The sequence below is a fragment of the Saimiri boliviensis genome, chromosome 11 (assembly GCF_048565385.1).
Source record: "Saimiri boliviensis isolate mSaiBol1 chromosome 11, mSaiBol1.pri, whole genome shotgun sequence".
In the NCBI taxonomy this organism is placed as follows: domain Eukaryota; kingdom Metazoa; phylum Chordata; class Mammalia; order Primates; family Cebidae; genus Saimiri; species Saimiri boliviensis.
Window position 1 is genome coordinate 84,892,659 of NC_133459.1, and position 12,342 is coordinate 84,905,000.

Genomic DNA, 12,342 nt, shown 5'->3' on the forward strand with positions numbered 1-12,342 from the left:
TCCGGGCACATGTCATCACACCCAGCTGAAGTTTTGCATTTTTAGTGGAGATGGAGTTTTGCCATGGTGCCCAGGATGGTCTTGAACTCAAGGGACTCGCCTGCCTCAGCCTCCCAAAGTGCTGGGATTACAGGTATGGGGCCACTGTGGCTGTAAATTCCTTAAATGAAGCAGCAGGTCCCTGACTCTACTTACTGTGCCATACTCCCCACCACAAAAAAACTGTTCCAGGACCTAACCTGCCCTTCCTCTTCCTTGGGTTCTGTCTGTTGGTAACTACTGTTCCCTTTTCGCTCCACACCCTTTACACTTTGGAATTGTTGTCCTAGACTCAAGCTTTTTGTATTCACGTTGGAGGAAACTTTCAATATCAAGGGATCTCTGTGATGACAGCAATAAAGGTAAAGGTGAGCAGATTTTTAAAAAAATTTCCTTCCTAAAAAGACTTTCTTCAAAAACGGTTTTGCATTGACATTAAAAGGACAGAATATTTTTTCCTGAGAGAGAGCTGGGGTGTGTTGTCTTGGAGGTCACATCAGCATCAAATAGTCTAGACTTTCCCCAGACATTAAAGGCTACACAGGTCTGTGGAGAACCTCTGGCTGTCCAGAGGAGACTCTTAGAGAACTGTCACTTGGAGAAAAGAGTGATTATGATTGAAGGACATAAACGAGAAAGGAAACTATGAACAAAGAATTTTGGGGCAAGTGGAGAAAATGGGGGCTTGATCTAGGATCAATATGGTTCCCACATTTAATTAGGATTCAAGAAAGAAACCATTTACATGTATCTTTCTTTTCAAAGCCTCATACTCATATCTCATTGCAGATGAGTAGGCTGAATGACTAATGTGTAATATCAGCAGAGGTTTCTTGAACTGTGGGGGCACAATATAACATTACTTTGAGTTAGACAATTTTACTTTATACCAGGAATATCACTTTATGCACTGTTTTTAATATTTGAAGAATACCCAAATACAGAATTTCTTTATCCATAATGAATTTGTGTGTGTTTACACGGTTTTTGTGTCTCGCATCAGTGGAAATAAAAGATTGACATTGCTACCCACTCAACCAGGCACTTTCAGACCACAAATCAGGATGAGAAAGGACTGCTAAACGCAAAGAATGCAGAAATAAAGACTACCGAGAGGTGGCGCTGTGGTTAAAGTACACCTGAATTTTGATTACAGCGAATGTATTTTACTCCCTACCTCTCAGAAGAGAGAGACTGTTAGCCATTATCGCTTTTGTATTTCTATAACCACACATCAGCAAATAAAGCTCTTTGGTAATACACTCCCACCTACTCTAATCTACCAGGACATATTTAAAGACCTCACTCCACACAGAATTAGAGCTGAAGCACTAAAACCACCTCCTAAAATGTAGGCCCTTGTAGCCTAGAGCTCTGTATTCAAAGTTTTAGCCATCTCACTTTCCTTCCTTCCACAAACAACTACTGGGATCCTTTGGATAATCACTCAGTGATGGCTCAACACGTGTCTGGTTAAATTTCTCACATTCCCTTCAGGAATTAAGATTTCATTTTAGCGTATATAGTACAGGAAAAATACTGAAAAGTACCACAGGTCATTACACATCTATGCATTATGTGTTCTATCTAAGAAAATCATTTTCAAAAAGGCAAACTAAAGACCATTTGGCTTAATTTTCTGATTTGTACATGAGAAAAGTAAGGCCCAGAGAAGGAAATGTACTTGCACATAACAAGTCTTAACTTAATTGTATATCTTAATTGATATCTAATATCTTGTGTCATCCCGTTTTATTATAAATTATTAACAAATTGAAAATGAACCAGGGAATTCAAATGTATTATTTGTTTATGGGGTTCCTTTCCTCATTTGGTTTGAGTTTTCTTGACTAACCTTCAAGCAGCATTACATCTTTTCTAAGTTGGTCCTTAATTAATCATGCCCATCTGCAGCTGTTTTCTGTGTAGGATATTTTAATTACTATTTTAAAATGTTTTTTTAAATGCACACAAGGTGAATTGATCATAACACTGCAATTTTAAATACAAATCAATAAAATTAATTCATTTAATTTTAAGAAGATAGAATTAAAAAATGAGTATTTGAATTAATATTTAAAATGCCCTCTACCTGATTGTATGGGCAATAATTATTCTTTCTTATGCAGCCTTATTCGTTTTGACGGTTTGAAAGACAGAAATCCCCCATATAGACACTAAAACCATAGATGTTCAACATCTGCATTGTCTCACCAGATTCTCCTTCAGGTTTCTTTCCTCAATCTAGCAGTACTGTGTGTAACACAATACGAAAACTTGTCCCACAAGGCTGGTTTTACTTAATGATACTTAGCAGAAGGGCTTTGCACTTTCATGATAATTTCCACCAGAAAAATCTCTCTGGAACTTACTAACAATAATCAGGCCTAATATTAGCCTCAGTTTGGAGATTTATTAAACATACTTGGCAGAGTAAAGTCGAATGCCTAGGTAATTCAAGCATCTAGGTTGTGCTTCGGCCTTGGAAAAAGACTCTCAGGCTAGCACCCTAAAAGCATTCCTCAAAACCTGATTTATAGTAGAGGTGACATTTTTTACTCTCCGGAGGCTGTGAGATTACGAATCTTGCAATTACTTCCATTGCTTTGGGGGGGCTATGAGAATTTCCACCTCTCATCCTCCACAGTGAGGAGGGTGGTCGGGCAAGTCTTTCTCCTTGAAGTTTTCGTCAACTTTTAAAATAAGGACCGTGCTCCTACATCACTACCAATTGACAAGGACCTATGAAATGTCTCCTAGGCACTTTTATACTCGGGTAAATGGGGGGATGAGGGAGGGTAAGTAGGAAGTATTTAGCTAGCAACTATTACTTCCCTTATCTTTCTACCTTGTTAACTAAGCTTCCACTACGGTTCACCAATCTCCAATGTCGTGAATGAAAGAAACAACAAAAATCCTCTTCTGTATTGTGGGTGTGCGTGTGCATGTGGGGGACAGAAGTCCACTGCTCTAAGACGCAGGACTTATCTTCCCAAACAGGAAGAGACCCATTTCTGAGAAAGATGAGAAGTTTCCTAAGGGTGCCCTCTCGGATCCAGGGGACAGCAGTCCCCGAGGGGCAAGCGGGCGCGGGTCCTCAGGGTCCCCGAGCGCTGAGAAGGCAGGTGCGGCCCCCTCGCATCTCGGCTCCGGATCCCGGGTCGCGAAGGGCAGCCCCAGCGGGCCCCCGGCGCCAGGCACCCGGGTCACTCCTCCCCACCTGATTCGGGCCCTTCCCTGCTCCTCGGTCGGCCCGCTCCGCCGCCTCGCTCTCTCCCCCGCCCCCCGAGTCTCGTTTCAGTCATCCCTTTGTCCTTCCCCGGATTGGCAGGTTTTATTATTCCGCCTGAACAATCCGGCCGCCCAGTGGCTGAGGGTCGCTGACGTCGGCGGCAGAGCCGGGGAGTAGTTGGGATTTTGCTCTGTCAGTAACACATGTGTAAGAGCCGCGGAGGGAGCGAGCGAGCCGGCTAGAGGCCAGAGCCGCCGCCGCCGCCGCCGCCTCCGAGCCGGGCAGCAGCAGCCCCGGCAACAGCCCCGGCAGCGGCGCAGGCTCCAGCGCTCCGGGCCCGGCCGGCCGCAGCCCCGACTCCTGGGCGTGCCCGCCCACCGGCCTCCGCACCGTCCGCCGCCGCTCCCGGGGCTGTTGTGTCTGCGGCTGCTCCGGGCCGGAGGTGCAGGGAGCTCAGTCAAGCCGCCGCTGCCTGCCCGGAGCGAGCGGGCGAGCGCGCGGGAGGGAGGAAGGCGGCGGCGGAGGAGGAGGAGCGGGAGGAGCGCGGGCGGGGGCGGAGGCCGCCGGGCGGGGGAATATACAAAGTGAAGCCACATTGCCAAACTTGCAGCAGCGATTGCAGCAGTTGCTGCCGCTGCGCCGCGCCTGAAGCCGCGCCGCGCGGGCCGAGGGCTCCTGCAGCTGCTCGCGCGCTGCCGGAGGCGGAGGAGAAGGACGAGGACTGAGACTGACACTTCTGCTCCCGGCCGCCTGCCACTTACGCGGGGGCCCCTAGCCCGCCCCAGAGCAACGCGATTTAAAAAAAAAAAAAAAAAAAGCTGCCCTTAGCCCCCTCCTCCCCTTTCCTGCTTCTGCGAGAACTCCCTCCCTCCCTCCAGCGCCGCCAGCCCAGGCGCCCCTTCCCTGGAAGCCGAGCGGCTTCGCTCGCATTTCGCCGCCGCCGCCTCTCGCAATATTGCAATATAGGGGAAAAGCAGGTAAGGGGGCGGCTGGGGAGCCGCGGGCCGCGAGCGGGGAGAGGGAGGGAGGGGGCCGATTCGGGCGAGGGCTGTTTTCTTTGGCTTCCTTACCCTGACCGTCCCAAATTGCAAGTAAACAATACGTCGGCTTAGATAAAGCGCGAGTCTGAAACTACCGAGGCCGGCCTGCAAGCTAGCGCGGAGGGCAGCCCGGGGCCGCCAGCTTTGTAGCGGTTCCTGCTTACAAAAGGGCTCTTCTTGGAAACGGGGTGGTGGGGACCCTAGAGGGGGTGGGGATATTTCTGGTTCTTAAGGAAAAGGCAGGGGGTACTTAGATGAGGATTTCAGTATGAGAAGTAGTGTATGGGGGGGTGGGAGTAGTCACTATGCCCCCCCTTCTAGTAAACACTATTTTTGAAACAGTGGCAGGAAGGATCTAAGTGAGCAGGACTCGGTATTGCTGGTTCTTTTTAAAAAATTCCTTTTGGTTTATAAGTCTTTTGTTCCAATCCAGGAGAAATCCGGTGAATCACCTAATTAAAATCAAGACATGAATTAAGCATCCATTTTTGTACTACAAATTGCCAGCGTTACGTTTGTCCCTCCCTTGGTCTCCATTAAAAAACACCAGAGACGTTGTTAAAGGGGGGCAGATTTTGCCTCTAGCTGCCAGTTCTGCTTTCTATTTCACTGACTATCCCAGGACCTAAATTGCTTGGCTATGTAATTACTAGAGTATAAGCCTATTTAACTTAAAAGCTTTCTTTTTTTTTTTCCAACTCTAAATGAAACTTGATGAGGGCCCGTCCTTAGTTATCAGGGGAGTCAGTTTCTGGTCAGTCCTCTTGATTCATCTCTTTTAGATTTAATCAGCATTAAGGTATTGCTTGTCCTTAAGAGCTTTAGCTAATGGGGTTACTGGATGCTTTTCTCAGTGTAATGTTTCCTTTTCAAAAAAAAAAAAAAATATATATATATATATATATATATATATATATTTACCTCTCACTAAGGATGGGGGCGGGGAAGAGCTTGGAATCTCCTCCCTCCCTCTCCTTCTAAAAAGGAATTCGGAGCGATTAAAACGTTGGGGGGTTGGGGGGGGAAACAGTTTAAAGACCTAGGGCAGGAAATGCAGATTCATTTGGGTTAGGGCTGAAATTGTAACAAAAAGCAATTCCTCGAGTAAATGCATCAGATAAATCAATTTACATAAAGGTATGATGCATTCGGATAAATGCAATGCTAATGGGTTTTAGAGTGGTCCTGTTTCCAAAGTCTCAGGGTTTTGTTACAGCTTAATTGGTGCAGTTCTTATTCTGGTTTATTGTGCGGTCACTGGACACACGTTCCGGGACTCTTTCGGAGGAAATGTGTTTAAAATCGGCCTATTTAAGGAACCGGAGTCCTTGTTTCGTTCCCTCTTCCTCGTTTTTTTGCAGCAGCCAAGTTGGGCCGGGGACAGGCAAACTTCGCCTTCTTCTGAGGTATCAGCTGAATGTCTTGAGCAGATAGCCGGGAGCCTCAGGGGGAGCCCACACTCTCAGCTTACTGAGGACAAAGACAAAACAGGCTGCTTAATTGGCAGTAAATAACTTGATCTTTTTATAGAATAAGTGACTGGAGGAACACTAGGACTTTATTGGACTCGGGATTGAAGGCAACAAATTAATCGGTTTAGGCTAAGCTTTATAAATTGATTCCTATATTATACCCCAGTTGCATCTCTTGTGGCATTCATTAGAAAGAGTGGGGAATTTTTTTTTTTTAAAGCAGTTTTTGGTGACGGCAGGACAGACTCGAATTTAACTTGTGCATCCCTTAATGGTGCCTTCCCGCACATTATCTGTAACACTGCCCCCCCTCCACCCCCCTTTTGGAGGAACAAAGCTTTAGCATTTAAATTGCTGATCAAGGGCAGATTAGTGAGACCAAAGTGGAGAGTGTTTGTATAGGAAGTTAACAGGCATCCTAAAGTTCAATGATCTATTATTCTTGCCTGTGTCCTGAAAACCCAGAGAAAACACTCATTGATCTTCAAAATGAAATGAGATTTGGAACAATAATGGGAGATGGCGGTCACCACAATGGCATGTGAAAGGTGCTGCTTAAAATACGAAAAACCAGTTTCGCAACTTTACACACTGCACCCCCCTCCCGCCACCTTGCCTTCCCTCCCACCACCACGCTCTCCATCTCCCGTCTGCTCGTCCCTCCCTCCTTCTCTTTCGGAAAACCGAACTATTTCCAACTTGTGAACTGCAGCTGCACTTCCCAGGGCAGCGCCCGGGAGGGAACGAGGCTCCGGCGGGGCCGCCGCCTCCCCACTCCCCATGGCTCTCTCCCGGGGCTCGGCGGGGGCTGGGGAGGGGCCGGGCGCGGCGGTGGGTGGGTTTGACCCTCATTTGCTGGAGGCGGGCGGCGGAGGAGGGGAGGAGGGGGCAGTGGGCGGAGGCGGGGGCTGGGAGGAGGCGCCGCGAGGGGTGGAGCGCGCCGCAGAGCCTGCTCTCGGAGTTTTGACAGTACCGGAGCTGAAATTGTCAGCGGCTGCAAGCGCAGGAAAGTTGAGAGGAGCTCGTGGCCCCAGAACAAAGCTTGAGAAAAGTAAACAGGCGGCTGCTGCCGGCGAGCCTCCCTCCTTCCCTCTCCCTCTCAGCCTCCTTCCCGCCCTTGCCCTGCTGCTTCCTTCCAGCAGCTCTGGGGGGAGGAGGGGAATGGGCTTGCTCTTCCTCCGGCGATTACTAACTTTTGCATCGCCCCTGTTTTGTCTTTCCCTCCCTGTCCCTTCCCGCCCTCTGCAGACCATGGTGAATCCGGGCAGCAGCTCGCAGCCGCCCCCGGTGACGGCCGGCTCCCTCTCCTGGAAGCGGTGCGCAGGCTGCGGGGGCAAGATTGCGGACCGCTTTCTGCTCTATGCCATGGACAGCTACTGGCACAGCCGGTGCCTCAAGTGCTCCTGCTGCCAGGCGCAACTGGGCGACATCGGCACGTCCTGTTACACCAAGAGCGGGATGATCCTTTGCAGAAATGACTACATTAGGTAAGGCTTTGCTGCCTTTCCTGGAGAAGGGCGAGCAGAGCACTGGCAAAGCCAAAGGTCAACAGGGTTGTGAGGAAGAGTAGGCACCTATGGGAATACATTGCAGCCTTCACCTCAAAAATCTTCTAGTTGACGGAATTTAAGGGGTTCAGGAAGCATGTGTTAGTCTTCCAATATCTGATGTCAAATTAATGGCAGATACCGTACTAAGCAAAGACCATCTAGTGGGACTGGGCCATTAGATGTGCAAAGGTTGAGCACCCTCTGGTCCCAGAGTTGTAAGTGGTCCGCCTCAACTGGACTTTCAGCTAAAAGCAAACATTTCAAGCGGGAGTTAAGCTGCGTTCTTAAAACACGGTAGGAACCCACGGAGACAAAGGTTGATTTAAAAATACAAGTGTAGTTTTTGAGAAATGATTTGTCTATGGTGATGGCTTATTATGATATTTACATAAGCATCTTTAAACTTTTTTGAGTGGAAAGTTGTTGATTGGTTCTGTGTGCTCCTTGTGAAAAATGCTAATTACCCATCAGTTTAAAGACTTGTAATTCTTCTTATAGAGAAAAAAAAACCCAAGAAATAAAACCTAGTGGTAATGTCTCTCTTCATACTGTAGGCTTGCAATAATTCAGTTAGTGTGTGGTTTGCGATGTAGAATTTGCAGTTTTTTTCAGTTGAAGCATGTTCAGGTTTTGGGTTTTTTTGGTGGTGGTGGTGTTTGTATCACTGCCCTTGATCCCCAAAAGAGATTTAGAAAAAGAGGCTATACAATTATACTAATCTTGCATTTTAAAGCAATGTATAGGAACATTAATATGTTCATGTAAGCAGTCTTTTCCAACAAGTTGCAGTGCAATTAATGGGAAGCATTCAGGAGGTCAGGTGCCTATAGGATCTTTTCAGGTGAACTCAAGCTACTTAAACTCATTAATTTGAAAGGAGGCATTTGAAGGATTACACATTTAATTTGAGTAAATGGTTTGATAGACTGATGCACATGAATGCTTCTAAGAGGTGTTCTGTTTCAACATCCAGTAATTAAAAAAAAACCCACACGCACACAGTTGATACTAGAAAATCGCACTTTTAAGCAGAATTTCATCCTATGTAAATTTGTCCTAAACGTTTTTCTTTTAAGTGATTAGTACACAATTTTCTTCTTCAGTGTGGGTTAATCAATGGATGAGACATTTTGTTCAAAGTATAGCTCCATTGTGATTCGCCTTACTCTGCGGCTAATATTTGCAGCATATCCCAGTGCAGTTAGGAGCTGAGTGTGGATATGTTTACCCCAGTGATATCATTAGTGTAAGATGATGGAGTAAAATGATATTTAGTTATTTTGATAATGCAACCTGTGTCCACTCTGCTGGCATCCTCAATCAGTCAAGTAAAAGAAATACAGGAAGGGAGAGGGCTTTTATTTTTAAATTAGGATGGCAGCATTAATTTCACTAAGTGTTCTTTTAGAAGTAAATGTTGGAAAGTCAGAGGGAACATGGGTAATGCTTTCTGGTTCTCCTTCCAAGCAATGCCATGAGCTTTGACAGTATCGTAATTAAATAGAAAGCAAAACTGTGGTAAAAAAAAAAAAAAAAAAAAAGGAGTGTGGTTTGAAGTGGAAAAATTGAGTTAAGATTCCGTGAATGGTACATATTCATCTCTTCTCCAAGTCCCTTAAAAAATAAAAATAAAAACCAAAAACCCCTCGCTTCTGATTACAACTAATTAAAAAGAAGATGGGTCCACTTGTATTCCCCCAGGACAAAGTTAGGCAAGTGGCTCCCTGGGAATTGTGTCCATGCCTTTCTCTATTCTTGGGGCCAAATGTAAATGACGTTTTGGTGTTTTCGTGTGCCCTAATGGAGCAATGGAGGATGTGTGCCCAGCCCTGAGCCTTAATTAATCGGATCTAACGTTCTTACTTCCTTTTTTCCCTCTGAATCTGGAAACTGGAGCCAGGCTCCCTCTTTAACTAGATGCTACCCGGAGGACCTTAGATCTTTCTCTAGGAGAGATGAGTTCTAGCTCAGTACCAGATTGATGGCCTCACACTTCGCTCAGGGCTCACCAGCAGCTGAGCCCCTCTTCCCCTCCAATTTAAGAGATTACTGAAGTCTTCCTTCAGTGTTCCTTCTGTCAGCCCATCAAGATGCCCAAAGAGTGGGAAAGTGGGGAAGCGCAGACGTTCTTGTTCCTCTCAGCTATCCCCTCCCCAATCTCCCTCAAGTCCACTTGTTGGAGAAGCTTTCAATGCCGCAGGGACCACTGCTGATGAGTGGAGTAATCTGCTCGCGCGCCGCCAGGTGAAGGGGACCCCTAGGTGTCCGGCTGAGACCACGGAGCGATTTACTGAGGGGCTTTTAAACTGTCTGACTCTGAGATTGTGGTTTTTTGAAAACAAACAAGGACTTGCTAAAAAAGCTGCGGGAGAGCCGGGAAAGGCCGGCCAGAGGGCGGGGGAGGGGGCTGCAAGAGGGGGCGCCTTCACCAGTCCCCTCCCCCTCGGCGGCCAAGTGTCTTTGGGCAGAGCTGGGCTTCTGCCTCCTCTCCCTCCAAGATTTCAGATAAAGCGGCTGCCTTGCTGCAGCGAATCCGCACAATTAAAAGCTTTAATTAGTGGCTCCTCCATTTTCTTAGTTCTGATGGGCTTTATCTAATGAGATCTGGTCTCTGGCTTAGATCTGCTCCGAATGACGTGTCCGCAATGAATGAGAGCTGCGTCGCAAACAAAACATTTAATTAACAAAATTGGCCTCTAAGAGAGGGAGGGAAAAGGATGAAGCGGGGGTTGTAGAGCGGAGGGGGAGGGTGGGTCTTAAAGGGACCAACGTCTGCGTGCCCCCCCACTTTGTCCTAAGACTGCCTCCTCCCCCTCCCCCACCCCCGGTTTCGGACCCCTCAGCTCCACCCAAGCGCCCCAAGTAGCTTTGGAAACTCCGTCTCTCTCTCCTCAAACCCTCTTTCCTCCACCCCCACCTCGGGCCCGAAGAGTGGCGCGGAAAGTGCAGCGAGAGGAGGAAGTTCGGAGACCGACGGGTGGGGCTCCAGGTCCGGGGAGGGCGAGGAAACGCGCCGGAAGCTCGGGTGGCGGTCGTCGGCGGGCCCTCGCTCGCCGGGCCGTCCGCACCCGGGCCGGCGCCGCCCGAGGCCGCAGTCAGAGCGCCCAGCCGGCGGGCGGCCTCGGCCCGCGAGGGGGCGAGCGCAGGGCGGGAGCAGGGCTGGCGGGTCGCGCTTTCTTTCCGTGGGCTCCGCTCGGGCGGTTCACGTGGCGCCCGCAGCCGCAGTGAGCGCGGCGCGGCCGGGGGTGGGGGCCTGGGGCGAGGGTGGGGAGAATTGGTAGTTGGTGGTGGAGGGTGTGTTTGGGGAGGGGGTGGCGTTAGGAATGGAGGCGCCGCCAGACAGCGAGTTCATTTCCCTGGTAATCAACAGCAAGCTGCTATATTCAGAGAATGCTGTCCCTTTAATTGAACAGGCTAGGTAATTAAATGGCACTTTTCCAATAGGACGTGCTAGGTAAATCTAATAGTTGGTTATTTAATATCACTTTGAAGTCTGCCCACTCAAGCACAATGACAGCACAGGAGCATGTGAACTATTAGCTAGGAAAAAAAAAAAAAAAAAAAAAAAAAACCCAGGATCTCAAAAATTAATTAAATCGCATGCAATTTAGGGGGAACGTTTATCTTGATTTGTCATAACAGAATTAATTCAAGGCCTCCAATTCACTTGGGGGCAGATCTGTTACTCTGAATTAACCAAGCGTAATTTGGCTGATTTTTTTTTTTTCCCCTCCCTCCCCTCTCTAATGCAGCAGTTGCGATTATGCACAACCCCCCTCTTAAGTATCAATAGCTTCTGGTGCTTTTAAGGTGCTTGGTCTCTAGTTATTCCGAAGTACCTTTAATGGACTTGGCTCTAGGCATAATTTCTGGGTTGCATTTCTTTGTTACATTTAATATAGCTGGTGCAGAATTTAGATTAAATATAGGAACCCGCTGGAAAACCAATTGCTTCTGGATCAGTAGTTGTGGATGTGCATTTTTCTCCTCAGATAGGTTGGTGATATTTACTTGCAGGTACAAATGTATACCTTTCAGCCACACTCTTAGGAAACGTACCTCTCCTTGCCCAAAAGCAGTTTAGAAAACACAGCCAGGTAGCGCTTCATATTGCGTGTATTTTGCTTCAAGTAATAATGCAATTGAAAATAAGCCCACCTATTGGTCATTGAAGTTACTGAAAGATGGTAAGCATTGATAGTAAACTAAAAATATGATTTGCCCTCCATCTCTTACTGCCAGCAAGGAGAGCTGGAGCTGAGTGGGCAAACAGGAATAAAACTACATGGTGGTGGTGTTCAAATAGGAACAAAGCACCTTTAAAGTGCAGTGGTTTGGTGGCATTTCTTCCCATCTTTTCCCTTTTCCCTATGTAAGGAACCTCTTGATGTTTGTTTTTGATTGCATTGCCCAAATGCTGAAATATTAACGACCTTCTTGGACTGAGGACCCAAAGAAAGGAAACTGAAACCGATTCTGTCATCACAATTAAAGACTCCCCTGGCTTTAATTAGCCTGACCTGGGGTATATCTCCCCGTTGCTTGAGTTAAAGAGAAAAGAGCCCATTATAGTCCAGTCTGAGACCGATAGCTACTTAATTGAGCACCTAAAGCCTCGAGCCTTTTAAATCAAACACTGTCCTGGACAGTCCCCCCGGTTAGATAATTAACTCTCCAGCGCACAGAAACGTTGTAAAACACACACACACACAACTTTTCAGAAAAAGGGTGGAATTCTAATGGTACTCCTCTTCCTCTCTGGTAAAAGGGGATTAGAATGTGTGTAGACCTGTGAGTTCTTCCCTGAGGTAGCCTTAAAGCTGTAGGCATGGAAACATCTTAACCTCCATTGATATGGTGTTCAAAAGCACATCAGTCCTGGGTAGATCTTAGTCATTTTCGAACTTTGTAACTGTAATTTTTGGCACTTTAGGAATCCCACCATTTTGTGGCTGATTGTTCTCTGAAAGGTTATGATAGCAGCCCTGGGAAAAAATAAGATAGAGGAA

The 12,342-nt window shown here is 47.3% G+C and overlaps 1 protein-coding gene across 2 annotated transcripts in view; it reads left to right on the top strand.

Annotated features, from left to right (window-relative positions):
- Window positions 1-3,458: 3,458 nt before the first annotated feature.
- The window catches only part of LMO4 (LIM domain only 4), a 17,147-nt gene continuing 8,263 nt past the window's right edge, over window positions 3,459-12,342 (top strand). The window contains exons 1-2 of one of the 2 annotated variants that reach the window (XM_003943264.4): window positions 3,459-4,248; window positions 7,032-7,270. In XM_003943264.4, the coding sequence (XP_003943313.1) occupies window positions 7,035-7,270 (236 nt within the window). In that variant the 5' untranslated portion in view covers window positions 3,459-4,248; window positions 7,032-7,034. Of the gene's footprint in view, window positions 4,249-6,679; window positions 6,835-7,031; window positions 7,271-12,342 lie in introns of those variants that run through there. The other variant, XM_003943265.4, reaches the window with a different exon arrangement.